The sequence below is a fragment of the Erythrolamprus reginae genome, chromosome 6 (genome assembly GCF_031021105.1).
Source record: "Erythrolamprus reginae isolate rEryReg1 chromosome 6, rEryReg1.hap1, whole genome shotgun sequence".
Lineage (NCBI taxonomy): Eukaryota > Metazoa > Chordata > Lepidosauria > Squamata > Dipsadidae > Erythrolamprus > Erythrolamprus reginae.
Genome location: NC_091955.1, coordinates 66038887 through 66054897, shown reverse-complemented (window position 1 = coordinate 66054897; position 16011 = coordinate 66038887). Strand labels below are relative to the sequence as shown.

At 39.8% G+C, this 16011-nt stretch overlaps 1 protein-coding gene and 1 long non-coding RNA gene across 2 annotated transcripts in view; one reads left to right on the top strand and one right to left on the bottom strand.

Annotated features, from left to right (window-relative positions):
• Window positions 1-15272, top strand: part of LOC139169639 (uncharacterized) — a 71473-nt gene extending 56201 nt beyond the window's left edge. The window contains exon 3 of the long non-coding RNA XR_011559506.1: window positions 15097-15272. This is a non-coding gene — a long non-coding RNA (uncharacterized lncRNA). The remainder of the gene's footprint in view (window positions 1-15096) is intronic.
• The window catches only part of PDGFB (platelet derived growth factor subunit B), a 53583-nt gene continuing 41949 nt past the window's right edge, over window positions 4378-16011 (bottom strand). The window contains exons 5-7 of the mRNA XM_070756098.1: window positions 11425-11560; window positions 10464-10628; window positions 4378-7386 (exon numbers count right to left, since the gene is read on the bottom strand). Of these exons, the coding sequence (XP_070612199.1) occupies window positions 10495-10628; window positions 11425-11560 (270 nt within the window). The 3' untranslated portion in view covers window positions 4378-7386; window positions 10464-10494. The remainder of the gene's footprint in view (window positions 7387-10463; window positions 10629-11424; window positions 11561-16011) is intronic.

Here is a 16011-nt window from a genome sequence, read left to right as displayed (position 1 = left end):
CACACATGCACGTTGGAGCTGAGCCAGGGCAACGGCTTACGTGCCAGCAGATATGGTTCCGCGTGCCACCTGTGGCACCCGTGCCACAGGTTTGCCATCACTGTACTAGGGACTAGAATGAAAAAAGTGGCCATTATCCTGAGAGCTGAGATGAAAAAGTTTATACAATAGTGAAGATATAGCAGACAGGATTGATTGATTGATAGATTTAGATTGTCTTTTCAATTTAAACCTATGTTTTCCAAATGGACTTCTAGGTTTAGAGTGAAGCTCTTCTAAAGGTGGAGTTTACGGTTGCATTGGAGGGTGATTGCCATTTAAGAATAGTGTACGAAAACTGATTTTGGCTTCATCACATTTAAACTTAATTAAAATGTGCAATATATAATTATTCTCTAGCTATGCATTTCAGAATTTTTTTCTTACAAGCTGAGTGGATATGTCCACGGCTAATTTGTTTGACATATTTCTACACAAATAAAGAGCAACTACAAAGGGTGTTTGGCGTTCTCTGAGCGTTGTTGTTTTCTTGCAGACAGGTCATTACCCAAACTAGTAACATCATCAGTTCTAGTCTAGACAGTGCTAGACTAGACTAGCACTGATGATGTTATCTAGTTTGGGTAATGAACTGTCTGCAAGAATACAACAAAGCTCAGAGAACGCCAAGGACCCTTCGTTTCAACCCTGACGTGCAAATATTCTCCGTTAAAGAGCAACTAACTTGGTTGGGATCCAGCCTAATATTTTCAAGTAGAAACCAGTATTATTGATTCATCAAGTACTAAGTGATGAAGATATATATGTGTGTGAATATCCCTAACATGGCTACCTTTGTGGAATTTGTCCAGCAAGTCATTTTGAAAATTAACTTTTGGCAATGCAGCTGTTCAAAATGATCTAATCTTCTGCACGGGTAGATCCATCAGTCATATAATGGTTAAATCATTGGCTTGTATATATTGAAGCATTTTTATAAGAGGTCGCTATTACCATAGGTTAAACGAATACACTGTGAGCTCGGCAACATTATAATTCATGATGTGACCAAACTGAAATCAGATCGGATGGCACTGGTTGCTGATTGTATTCCAGACACAATTCAAAGTGTGGTTATGACCAATAAAGACTTACATGGCATTGGGCCAGATTAATTGTGGGACCGCTTCCTGCTGCATGAGTCCCAGTGACCGGTTAGGTCCCACAGAGTCAACCTTCTCCAGGTCCCGTCAACTAGACCAGTGTTTTTCAACCGTGTGCCGCAGCACACTAGTGTGCCGCAAGACATGGTCAGGTGTGCCGCGAAGCTCAGAGAGAGAAAATTATTTATCTATCTATCTATCTATCTATCTATCTATCTATCTATCTATCTATCTATCTATTTATTAGATTTGTATGCTGCCCCTCTCCGTAGACTCGGGGCGGCTAACAACAACAATGAAACAACATATAACATCTAATATTTAAAATAATTAAAAGACCCTTATTTAAAAACCCAAACATACACACAAACATACCATGCATAAATTGTATAGGCCTAGGGGGAAGGGAATATCTCAATTCCCCCATGCTTGATGACAGAGGTGGGTTTTAAGAAGCTTATGAAAGGCGAGGAGGGTGGGGGCAATTCTGATCTCTGGAGGGAGTTGGTTCCAGAAAGAAAGCAAGAGAAAGAGAAAGAAAGCAAGAGAGAAAGAAAAAGCAAGAAAGAGAAAGAGCGAGAGAGAGAGAAAGAGAACAGGAGGGAGAGAAAGAGAACAAGAGAAAGAAAGCAAGAGAGAGAGAAAGAAAGAGCAAGACATGGAGGTAGGGAGGGAGAAAGAGAGCAAAAAAGAGAGGAAGGAAGGAAGAGAAAGAAAGAGGGATGGAGAGAGAGAAAGAAAGAGGAAGGAAGGGAGAGAAAGAGGGAGACCTGCATTTCCACACTCCTTTGGTATTTATCAATGATGGAGAGAAAATTCCATCAACTACTACCTTCTGCTGTTGGCAATAAACATTCACTTCTGGAGATGATGGCGTGGTTCTAGTGATTTGGGTTATAGAGAAAGTGTTTTCACCACCATGACAGAAGTTGGATGGCAGAATTCTGTTTATTTCAGCTATCAGATTGCTGTTTAGCAGCACCCTATGGAAGTATCTTCAGGGCATGATTAAAAAAAACTCAAAATGGTGACCACAATGGTACAATTCAAAGTCAATCTATTTCAAGACAATAGCTGTGACATGCATAAAAAGCAAATAGCTTCAGTTGTACCATTACAGCTACTATGTGGGGCTACCTTTCAAGAGTGTTCGGAAACTTCAAATCATCCAAAATGCAGCCGCACGAGCGGTTATGGGCCTTCCATATGTCCAGTCAACGAAGCAGTGGAAGTGATGTGCCGGTGCCTGGAGGCTGTTGGGGCCTGGATGGGTGTCAACAAACTCAAACTCAACCCAGACAAGACGGAGTGGCTGTGGGTTTTGCCTCCCAAGGACAATTCTATCTGTCCGTCCATTACCCGGGGGGGAATTATTGACCCCCTCAGAGAGGGTCCGCAACTTGGGCGTCCTCCTCGATCCACAGCTCACATTAGAAAAACACCTTTCAGCTGTGGCGAGGGGGGCGTTTGCCCAGGTTCGCCTGGTGCGCCAGTTGCGGCCCTATTTGGACCGTGAGTCACTGCTCACAGTCACTCATGCCCTCATCACCTCGAGGCTCGACTACTGTAACGCTCTCTACATTGGGCTACCTTTGAAAAGTGTTCGGAAACTTCAGATCGTGCAGAATGCAGCTGCGAGAGCAATTATGGGCTTCTCCAAGTATGCCCATATCATTCCAACACTCCGCAGTCTGCATTGGCTGCCGATCAGTTTCCTGTCACAATTCAAAGTGTTGGTTATGACTTATAAAGCCCTTCATGGCACCGGACCAGAATATCTTCAGGACCGCCTCCTGCCGCACGAATCCCAGCGACCGGTTAGGTCCCACAGAGTTGGCCTTCTCCGGGCCCCGTCGACTAAACAATGTCGTCTGGCGGGACCCAGGGGAAGAGCCTTCTCTGTGGGGGCCCCGACCCTCTGGAACCAGCTCGCCCCTGAGATTAGGATTGCCCCCACCCTCCCTGCCTTTCGTAAACTCCTTAAGACCCACCTTTGCCGTCAGGCATGGGGGAACTAAAACACCTCCCCCTTGCCCATGTTGTTTTGTTGATTGATTGACTGTGTGCCTGTTTTTTATATATACTGTTTTTTATGAGATTATTAGTTTAAATTGGAACTGGATGGGTGGGCATTGGATTTGGTATTGTGTACTGTACTGTTTTTTATTATTGTTGTGAGCCGCCCCGAGTTTGCGGAGAGGGGCGGCATATAAATCCAATAAACCTAAACCTAAACCTTCCAAGGCATACTCATATTTCTCCAGCACTCCATGGATTGCATTGGTTGCTGATTAGTTTCTGGATGCAATTCAAAGTGTTGGTTATGACCTATAAAGCCCTACATGGCATTGGACCAGATTACCTCCGGGACCGCCTTCTGCCGCATGAGTCCCAGCGACCAGTTAGGTCCCAGAGAGTCGGCCTTCTCCAGGTCCTGTCAACTAGACAATGTCATTTGGCAGGACCTAGGGGAAGAGCCTTCTCTGTGGGGGCCCCAGCACTCTGTAATCAGCTCCCTCCGGAGATTCGCACTGCCCCCACCCTCCTCGCCTTCCGTAAAAGCTTAAAGACCTATTTATGCTGCCAGACTTGGGGCCATTAGATCCTAAAACCCCTGGCCGATGAGTGTAGTATGGTTTGCTGTGTGAATGATAATGATTTTAAATCTTATTAGAGTTTTTTAAAGTTTTTTAGTATATTAATTGAATTTTTAGATATGTATATGGTATATTGTTTTTGACATGTTGTGAGCCGCCCGAGTCCTCAGAGAGGGATGGCATACAAACAAACAAACAAACAAATAAACAAAAATTAAATAAGTAAGTAAACAAACAAACAAACAAATAAATAAATAAATAAATAAATAAATAAAATAAAATCTTGATTTTCCTCCTCATTCCTTATGGAGACTCCTGCATTTTGATCGTACAACACTTGGGGGAAAGAATGACTAACAATAAACTAGTTCAATAACTTCTAAATGTAAACTATATTTTGACTTCTAAGACTTTTCACTTTCTCTTCAACCTGCATAGTAGAATTGAATCCCAATGAAACAAAACCATTAAGACTTTGGGTTTTAAGATTTTTTAAAAACAATTTTTAAATACAGTACAGAGTATAAATTAATTGTACATAAAATGAGGGATGATGAAAGACCTCTCCCACCTTACAAATAAAAGTATGCAAAAAAACCCCAAAACAAATGGCCTTTGAAAACAAAGTGAAATAGGACTGAATAGCAAGTATTTTAATGTCAGAAATAAACCATTGAGTATAAAGTGAGTAGACAGGAAATGCATATTTCCAAACTGTTTTGAGCAGATTTTTTCATACATCTTGGTGCCATGAAATTACATTGAGACCACAGCTATAGTATTAATGCAGTTTTTTCCCGTAACCAGTACAATCTGGCTAAATACAAGTAGTTTTATTTATTAATGACCACAAATCTCAATCTTAATCAGGTGTTAGAGAACCATGGATGTTTTCACATGAGAAAAACTGGGCTGAAGCAAGATGGGTCATGAGAATTTATCTAGGGCATCCAAATATCAATAGCATCACTCAAATGAAAATCAAGAAGGAGATTATTAAGCCCCATTCTCTTTGGACATCAAAATCTGAAATGGGAAGTAAATTAGGTATTCCAACTAATATTTTATTTTCCTTCCATAGGGAGATGGACTGAAAATGGAGAAAGAGAAGAAAAGGTGCATTTTGAGAATCCTTCATTAGGCATGGGAACATGACAGAGTTACTCCCTAGTTACTACATGTCTCCGTAGTAACTATTACTTAGTTTACCCAATTTTAGCATCTTCCCTTTTGTCTCAACTCGAGTAAAATAGAGAGTTTTTCAATTTGCACATTATACAATATTATCGGGTGGGTGATCGCATTTGGCTTTAACACGTCGCACAGCCACCGTAATCTATAAACCATGGCTAATATTTCAGAACTAGGAACAAACCCAAATGTGGCTTATCCAAAAAATGTAGAATTACCACCTAAACTGCAAATATCTGGGTTAGATAGCAGTAAAGACAAATGACAGAACTCTGTTCTACTATTTAATAATCAGTTAGAATTTTGCAGCACAGGATTGCTAACTTTAACCAACCATGGTTTGCATAGCTCATTTAACATGTTTTAAAGATTGCAAAAGGCCTTGTCTTGATGCCTCATCACCAAGAGCTTTTCAGAGTTTCAGCTATTTAGACAAGATTCTCCTAACAAAGATATTTGTATTACTACTGGATTCTGTCACATGTTCAGTCGCTGAGGATAAAACTAGAATGTTTTTGGTTAAAACTTAAGCATGTTTTCCCATCTTGAGGTGGCTAATAGTATAGAAATTATAGAGTTAGACCTTAAATGCCCAAACCTTGTTCAAACTCTACCCATCTATGACCTCAGCAATTTTCTTTTTGTCTTTCCTCTTTTATAGCAACACAGTAAATGACCAGGGCTAAAATGTAATGGGAAAGGGGATATTACACAATCACATATCTCTTTCTTTTTTTATTCAGTATTCTCTCAGTAAAATTCCACGGGCAATTAATCTTTCTTTCTTTCTTTTTTTCTTTCTTTCTTTCTTTCTTTCTTTCTTTCTTTCTTTCTTTCTTTCTTTCTTTCTTTCTTTCTTTCTTTCTTTCTTTCTTTCTTATAAAGTGAATATTTTTGTTCTTTTTACCCACTGATTCCTGGAAGGAAGGCTGTTGTCTCGACAGAAGACTCAGTGAATTTTGCACTTAGTGACAGGGAACAACTTATTTATCGTCTTTTCAAAGAGGGCAAATCCCAAGCTGGAAACTCAAAGAGAGAGAAGTCTGCCATCTCCATCATCTGTTACTAATTGGACTGGGATGGGGTCAGCAGAACATTGTGTAATGATATTCAGCACCACTTAACTTCTATACATATTCGGTACATTGTGCAGCATTGTATGGCTTTTCTAAGATTTTGCACCGCTTGGTTTTCATAAGATTGGAAAATATTAACCTGAGATTAGTGCTGTAAGACTTGGGTTATCCAGTATTGGGGTGGGGTCAAAATGGCAAAGGCAACTGCCATCTTTATTTTTTAAAAAAACTTCTGACCCCTTACCCAACCCCATCTATGCCACTGTATAAGACTGCATCGGGGCATAAATGACTATGCGAGAGAGAGAGAGAAAATGACATACAGATGAAGGCTGATGCTATATACTTGTATCTTAACAATGATTGGTTGAAACACCTGCTCTCTACCGGAAGTAGCAAGAGCTTTTGTGATCCTAAGCAGAGATGTCTTTACCTCCACTGGCATTTTAGATCATGTGTAGAGATGCTGATCTCCTGTATACTGCCTAATCTTAAAACAACATGCTGAAACATTGCTGTGGCCCTGCTTACTAAAAATGCTTTATTCTAGCAACTACGGAAGCAGTGGCTGCAAAACTAGCCCAAGAGTGGTGCTAGAAGGCCCAATTTGTCCATCAGTTGCAACCCTTACTTTCTCCAATGTAAATTTATTAACAGAAACATCTCCAAACTCAATTGACAGGCGGAGCCAAGTCTTTCTTAATATCACTTTCAGAAATTACTTCTTTGACCCATGAGGAAGCTTTGGATGGGGATGGGTAAGGTGGACTCCCAGCATAACTGCCTCCTGCCTGTTTCCAGAGGGTCAGGAATGGGTATTTAGTATTGATTGCTTCAGTTCCCCAAGGCATGGTATGAAAAATGAAATATACACAAAGACATTAAACATATCAGTGGAAACATGACAGTAAAAGTCCTTAGTGCATCTGCTGTCACCGTTTGCCAAGCTGACTCTCTTGACATGCCCACTGCCACAGTAAACAACCTGAGTCCAGTTAAGTCCAAGGTGGGGCAAGAAAAAAAGGAGGAAAAATAACCTTGTTGTTATATTCCTGTTTTCCTCAAACCCACCACTTCCGAAATGCATTTGAGCCACAATGTCTTGCAACATCCCGATAGTGTTTGTTGCAGCAAAAACCATGTTGTCCTTCCCCATTGCTGTCGTTTTGCTCTTTAGTTCCTCCCTTCCTTTCTTCTTCTTCTTCAAGAGGTGGATGTAATGCCATTATGAACTTAAATGACAAACTTTGGTGAGAAAACATTCAGCGAATGAGGAATTGGGAAGCACCGTTGGCCGTCCAAAGGGGCATTGAGGCAGATGGACGGAGAGAAACTTTTGATAACCCCATGGGGGCTATACAGCAAATATATTAAATAAACCTGAAACATAAGGAGAGGGGGGAAAAGGAGGATTAGCATTGCATTCCAGAGAATAAGTCATCTACTCATGGTGCCGAAATGAGCCAGGTATGAAGCTGGTTGTGGTTTTCTTACACCACTTCACATTTTCATATCAAGAAGATTTCTGTCCTGATAGCTAAATTTGAGGATTGCTTCCATACTAATTGGGTGGCATATACATTTAATAAATTCTTTTAAAAATTAAATAAATCTTCATTGCTTTTCTAGAAGTCCAAGATTTCTTTTATTATACTGTATATATTTTTTAAAGTACCCATAAAAACCAGAGTAACTGCTGGATCAGATCACAACATTTTGTGTCCAACACTCTACCATAATGATAGAACATTGTGAGGGGCCAGTTATAAAGACACTGGCTTCCCTCTTGGAAGGTTGAGAGCTCAATCCTAGATAGTGACCGATGTTTCTTTTGCTGGGCGCAAACAGAAAATATCTGCTGCAAACTTTGCATAGGTATTATTAGGAAGGGTACCTTGCCAGTAAATGCTCAACTCCATCCAGTCGCCCCAACTCCAATGGGTGACTGGATGGAGTTGAATTAAGGTATTACTTAAAGGTCACAAAAATAAAAATAATTCTGTCATAACATCCCATCAGATGTCAACCAGGACGCTTTACAGAAATCCATACTGAGTTTCATAAAATCTGATAATAAAAATCCTTCAAGAACATCCTAACAATGTTGATGTCAACTTGTAGCATTCTCCTAGATAGTTTTGTTATTTTTTCAGGATAATTTTGAACCTTTAAAAAAAATAGCACTTTTTAAAGCTAACAGTTGCAACTTTCTCATGAATTATATATGAATTTCTTGATTTGGGCTTTAATAACTGGCTTCATTTCATATCTTTCCCCACAAATACAGCTTGATACAGTAATGGAAAATTCATCACTATAAAGGTACTATGCTGAAAATATCGCAAATAACATTGCACAGCACGTTTGTTGAAAGGCCGTAACTGAATATTGCAGAAATTTGATCATGTCAGAGGCACTGCTGGACAATTGATTGACTGTTTTGGGTTTCTGGTTCTGAGCTTAAAACACATATGGAACAAAAGTTGGCATTTTAACAATACATCATTTTGCATGTCTTGGGTGATGTGATTTACTGTTGTTTCTCAGGTTGTGATCAGCTTGTTTAATTCATTTCTTTTTCCTAGTACAAGCATAGGAAGCACTCATGTTTTCACCGCAATAGGCGGATGTTTGACAGGGTGAGAAGAAAGCAACAATTGAAAGTGTGGACAGGCAGAAGATAACTTGCAAATGCATGCTGCCAGATGGACTAGTAAGTTACAATGTAAAAATGTAACTGTACAGGGAATTTGGTGTATCTATAGGTGATTGGATTAAATTGTATATGTAAAGAGCATATTTACATAGCAAAACTTGGTTTGGTTGGGATGTTAAGCTTTCATGTACACACATGCTTTATATGCATGCTGTATATTTTTGTGTTGGTTCCTTGAGCTTCAGCATGTTTATTGTTGGTATAATTTTAATAGCAGTAAACATTATGGCAGCAACTTCCATCCTCATTTGCAAACAATCAAACAAATCAAGGAGTTCATTTTACTGAGGTTATATCTGGCAGTGAAGCGCAAAAGAAAAAAGACATGCCAAATCTACTGATTGATCTTGCAAAATAGCTGGTGTAAAGATTCTAATCTAAATTAAATTTTCAGTGGCTGTTAGAATCACATGGTTTGCTTTAATAATTTCAAAACTCATCTTTTTTTTTAATTTTTCTGCAACTTAGCTAGACAGAAGGTGACACACAATAGACTGTCCTCATAATCTTCTGAATCTGGGATGAGAAACACTATTAATGGGCCTTTTTCCAAATTCACAATGTTTCTTATATTCCTATAAACAGAATATTTTATTTGTTTTAATTTTAGTTCAGCTGGAACACAGCCAATTGTTTCAACAGACTGTTTCAAATTGGACTGTTTTGTCTCAAATTCATAATAAACATACATATTTTTGCACTCCCTAAATAAAATAAGGAATTTGGTCATCCGAATTCCTTCTCTAGCCAACAATGCTGTGAAAAAACAATGCTTCAGTAATTCAAATGGATTTAGTGTGAAAATAACCTTGGCTAAAGAGTTTTCCCAAAACACAGCAACCAAACAGGACAGATACAAACTCCAATGTACAGTTAAGACTGCAAAAATAATAATTGCAACCACCCTGCCTTCCATAGAAGACATGTATATTGTGTGGGTCAGAAGGGTGGGCTGAGTACAAACTTTTCCAACTCTTTCACTCAGGATGCCATTATAGGTCATCGCATGCCAAACAACTAAACAGAGGGACAGTTTTTCCCCTCATGCCATCACTCTGCTGAACACCTAATTCTTTCAGTGCCATATAATGTCTGTACACAGTGTTCCCTCGATTTTCGCGGAGGATGCGTTCCGAGACAGCCCGCGAAAGTTGAATTTCCGCGAACTAGAGATGCGGAAGTAAATACACTATTTTTGGCTATGAACAGTATCATAAGCCTCCCCTTAACACTTTAAACCCCTAAATTGCAATTTCCCATTCCCTTAGCAATTATTTAGATTATTACTCACCATGTTTCTTTATTACAGTTTATTAAAAAAAATATTTATTAAAAGTGGCTGAAAGTTTGGTGATGACATATGATATCATCGGGCAGGAAAAACCGTGGTATAGGGGGGGAAACCGCAAAGTATTTTTTAATTAATATTTTTGAAAAACCGTGATATAGACTTTTCGCGAAGTTTGAACCCGCGAAAATCGAGGGAACATTGTATATTTACCCATGTACTATGGGTTTAGTATTATTATTTCTCCTTCTTACATACTCCCTCTCTTATTGGTATTATTATTATGATTATTACTATTCTACTGCTTTGCATGTGCATTCAGTGCTTCTGTACTGGAGATAAATTCCTTGTGTATCTAATCACCGAACAAATACATTTCAGCTCAACTGAGTTCAGTTCAATTCAATTCAATTTAATTCAATTTAATTGGGTTATTATATTTGGGATAATTACCTGACATTTGTACTTCTGCCTGCCAGCATTTTTATGCTGGGAAAATTTCTTTCAGTGCTTTTTTATCATGTACGTGTTTGAACTTTCGATGCTTCCTCTTTTGTGGCAACCTGTGTGCTCTCGCCCTTACTGGAAGAGAAGTTACAGCACTTACTGGGGGCTCACCTGCCAACAAAAAAAAAGTGTGCACAATAAACATCAGTATATATGAGCTTATTCACACTGACAAACATTTTTCTAAGGAATTCTTTCAAATTATTATTATTATTATTATTATTATTATTATTATTATTATTATTATTTATTAGATTTGTATGCCGCCCCTCTCCGTAGACTCGGGGCGGCTTACAGCAATGATAAAAACAATATATAATAACAAATCTAATAGTTGGAATCTAAAATAACAATAATACATTTAAAAAGTCTAAAAAACAAGAAACCCCAATATATAAAAACATACATACAGTCATCATACACAAAAAACTACATAGGCAGGGGGAGATGTTTCAGTTCCCCCACGCTTGATGGCAGAGGTGGGTTTTAAGGAGTTTACGAAAGGCAAGGAGGGTGGGGGCAGTTCTAATCTCTGGAGGGAGCTGATTCCAGAGGGTCGGAGCCACCACAGAGAAGGCTCTTCCCCTGGGTCCCGCCAAATGGCATTATTTAGTTGACGGGACCCGGAGGAGACCAACTCCGTGGGACCTAACCGGTCACTGGGATTTGTGCAGCAGAAGGTGGTCTTGTAGATACCATGGTCCGGTGCCATGAAGGGCTTTATAGGTCATAACCAACACTTTGAATTGTGACCGGAAACTGATCGGCAACCAGTGCAGACTGCGGAGTGTTGGTGTAACATGGGCATACTTAGGAAAGCCCATGATTGCTCTCGCAGCTGCATATTATTTCAGACTTCTCTTCATATGTACCCAATACTCATAAGTATAAATACCACATTACTCACCTCTGTGCACATGTGAATTTTCCAGACTGGGAAGCCTGGGTGATACTGGCTCACATCGACACGCCAGGTGGTCTTCTAAGGCTACAATTGCTTTATTAAAGACTGGCTTCCTTTCAGCAACTTCAATCTTATTTACCTATCAAAAAGAGAGTAAGAACAAACACTGTGATACGTGGCACTGTGAATTCATCTCAATTCAGCCAGCATTATTATTATTATTATTAAAGATTTTGCTTGTACGTTTTAAAACTTTTTCATTGCCTTGCGATAAAGCCCAGACGTAGCATGATTTATCCCAGTCAAAATAGCATCTTAGATTATTCCATTACCATATATCTCCTGCCGCATGAATCCCAGCGACCGGTTAGGTCCCACAGAGTTGGCCTTCTCCATGTCCCGTCAACTAGACTTGGCAGGACCTAGGGGAAGAGCCTTCTCTGTGGGAGCCCCGGCCCTCTGGAATCAGCTCCCCCTGGAGATTCATGTTGCCCCCACCCTCCCCATCTTCCGTGAGAGTTTAAAGACTCACTTATGTCACCAAGCTTGGGGTCATTAGACTCTACCCCCTGGCCAATGAATATATAGTAAGCTTGCTGAATGGAATGTGTGCATGTTAATGGGCTGTATAGTTTCTTTTTAAAATGTAACTCTTAATTTTAACTTATTTTTATCTCAATGTATACTGTTTTTTATATGTCGTGAGCCATCCCGAGTCTTCGGAGAGGGGTGCCATATAAATTTAATTATTATTATTATTATTATTATTATTAATAATAATAATAATAATAATAATAATAATAATAATAGAAGTCTGACGGCAGAAAAAGACCTCATGGTCCATCTAGTCTGCCCTTATACTATTTCCTGTATTTTATCTTACAATGGATATATGTTTATCCCAGGCATGTTTCAATTCAGTTACTGTGGATTTACCAACCACGTCTGCTGGAAGTTTGTTCCAAGGATCTACTACTCTTTCAGTAAAATAATATTTTCTCATGTTGCTTTTGATCTTTCCCCCAACTAACTTCAGATTGTGTCCCCTTGTTCTTGTGTTCACTTTCCTATTAAAAACACTTCCCTCCTGGACCTTATTTAACCCTTTAACATATTTAAATGTTTCGATCATGTCCCCCCTTTCCCTTCTGTCCTCCAGACTATACAGATTGAGTTCATGAAGTCTTTCCTGATACGTTTGATGCTTAAGATCTTCCACCATTCTTGTAGCCCGTCTTTGGACCCGTTCAATTTTTGTAGGTGAGGTCTCCAGAACTGAACACAGTATTCCAAATGTGGTCTCACCAGCACTCTATATAGCGGGATCATAATCTCCCTCTTCCTGCTTGTTATACCTCAAGCTATGCAGCCAAGCATCCTACTTGCTTTCCCTACCGCCTGACTGCACTGTTCACCCATTTTGAAATCACTACCCCTATAATAATAATAATAATAATAATAACAACAACAACAATAACAACAACAACAATAACAATAATATCCTAACAAAAGACTGAAGCTAAAGTCCAAACTGGGAAAATGGGGACATTTCACTCAAGCTATCAAATTCCCCTGCTTAGCATATCAAATTATTTCACTGAAACAAATTGTAAAAATGCATCATGAAAGACAGTGCTGGCTCCTATTCATTGCTGAAGGTGAAAAAGACCAAGAAGTTACTGAACTTCTCCTTCCAAGAAACCATCCATTTGCTTGCCTGTCACCTCCTGCCACCTGGATCAAAATGCAATTTGCTGTCACAAGTGTAGCATCAGATTTCTTACCAGAAGACAAAGGAAAAACTCTTCAGCAAACTACTTTAGCAAATCTATGTGGAGAGTGCAGGGGCTCATGTGCATATGTGCAGGGTCACACACCTTGCATTTTGGGTGCCGGCACACACGCATGTGTACTGTTGCATGCTTGCACACTTTTGGCACACGAGAAGAAAAAAGTTAGCCATCACTGGAATCAATTCAAGGTCAGAAGGGAGGACCATTTTAATCCCCAAACTTGGAGTCAGTTGCTAATCGAAGAATCTTTTTGGATAAGATAGTGTCACAAATTCAGAAGGCCAGATACATCTATACCAGTCAGTCAGTCCTCCAATAACTGGAGACCAAAGCCCACAACTCTGAAAAAGCAACATGGTGCATTTGTTTGTCTGTCTGTCTGTCTGTCTGTCTGTCTGTCTGTCTGTCTGTCTATCTGTCAGTCAGTCAGTCAGTTTATTTATTTATTTATTTATTTGATTTGATTTGATTTGTATGCCGCCCCTCCCCGTAGACTCGGGATGGCTAACAACAGTGGTAAAAACAACATGCGACAATCCAATACTAAAACAGCTAATAACCCTTATTTTAAAACCAAACATACATACAAACATACCATACATAAATTTTAATAGCCTAGGGGGAAAGAATATCTCAGTTCCCCCATGTCTGACGACAGAGGTGGATTTTAAGAAGCTTACGAAAGGCAAGAAGGGTGGGGGCTATTCTAATCTCTGGGGGAGAGGGCTGGGGCCGCCACAGAGAAGGCTCTTCCCCTGGGTCCCGCCAAACGACATTGTTTAGTTGACGAGACCCGGAGAAGGCCCACTCTGTGGGACCTAACTGGTCGCTGGGATTCGTATGGCAGAAGGCGGTCCCGGAGATAATCTGGCCTGGTGCCATGAAGGGCTTTACAACATTCACTGGCAAAGTGTGACAGTCACAAAACATACTTTTAAAACAGTGAATGTTTGCGGCATCCAAACTGCTTGTGTGGCTAATAGGGAAGCAGCTATGCATGTAACAAAGTTTTGCCAACATTCTCCTGGCATAAGAGCCGGGGTGATACAGCAGGTAGAGTGCTGTACTGCAGGCCACTGAAGCTGACTGTAGATCTGAAGGTCAGCGGTTCAAATCTCATCACCGGCTCAAGGTTGACTCAGCCTTCCATCCTTCCGAGGTGGGTAAAATGAGGACCCGGATTGTGGGGGCAATATGCTGGCTCTGTTAAAAAGTGCTATTGCTAACATGTTGTAAGCCGCCCTGAGTCTAAGGAGAAGGGTGGCATAAAAATCGAATAAATAAATAAATAAAAGGCAGCATAAAAATTGAATCGGAAATCGAATAAATAAATAATAACGGGATGGAAGAAGTGGGTGGGATTCCTGTTCCTCCAGAGGGCAATCCTTGGACAAGGTTGTGTGACTGATGGGTGCCCATCTAAGAATAAGGAACCACAATTGTGTCTGTCTGGTTAAACATATTATACAAATGCAGACATAACGTGTGTGATTTTTCCAGGATCTAACAGTGATCAAATATCCCCTCTGTTTAAGTTTCCTAAAAAGCTACATTTTAGTATAGCACACAAATTGCTTAGTAGACACTGTTTCTGAATAAAAAAAATACAAGCTTTTCTATTTTCAAAGAAAGCATTTCAGAATCATGTTCATGGAATATTCTATGAACTCTGTTTTTTTCCACAACACTACCACATCCCTATCATTCCACCCAACTTCATTTTCTTTTGCTTCATAAAATTTTATGGAGAAAGGAATTTCCCACTTAGAAATGGTGTAACATTTTCCTTCCTTTGTGCATTGTTGTATGACAAAAATCCAAGGAATTTGTTCCTATACAGTTGTAAAGCAAAGGATTTATATTTTAAAATGCTTTGTTCCAGGAAGAAGCATGGAGATCCATATTGACTGGAAACAGAACAGTACAAGAAGAGGTAATTTGCAAGATACCTACTTACAATACATACAAAGATGATAACTTAGAAGAGCAACTGGGAATATGATATTTGTTAAGTGCACTTGCACTGTTTGTTAGTATGCAATGTTAGTATGTTCATTTTTGCCAGTTCTACCACTTTATTGTTGTATTACATATTAAAGGATAATATGTTTGACTGAGTGCTCTTCCTTCTTCATTAAAACTTAAAATAAAGCCATTGATTGCTGTCTTTGCAATCTTTATAAACAAAGGAAGAGTCAATACAGATCTTAACATGGCTTTTTAAAAACAGGAATTTATAGGACACATTATATATGAAATATAATTGGCAATATTTGATCCAAGCACTATGCAGGAAACAAACTCCTGAATAAAAGTGTTCGGAAACTTCAGATCGTGCAGAATGCAGCCGCGAGAGCTATCGTGGGGCTTCCCAGATTCGCCCACGTTTCTACAACACTCTGTGGCCTGCACTGGCTGCCGATCACTTTCCGGTCACAATTCAAAGTATTGGTAATGACCTTTAAAGCCTTACATGGCATTGGACCAGAATACCTCCGGAACTGCCTTCTACCGCACGAATCCCAGCAGCTGATAAGGTCCCACAGAGTTGGCCTTCTCCGGGTCCCGTCGACCAAACAATGTCGTTTGGCGGGCCCCAGGGGAAGAGCCTTCTCTGTGGCAGCCCCAGCCCTCTGGAATCAACTTCCCCCGAAGATTAGAACGGCCCCCACCCTCCTTGTCTTTCGCAAGTTACTTAAGACTCACCTATATCGCCAGGCATGGGGGAACTAAGACATCTCCCCCAGGCTTTTTATATTTCATGTTTGATGTGTATGTGCTGTATGTTTTTTAATTG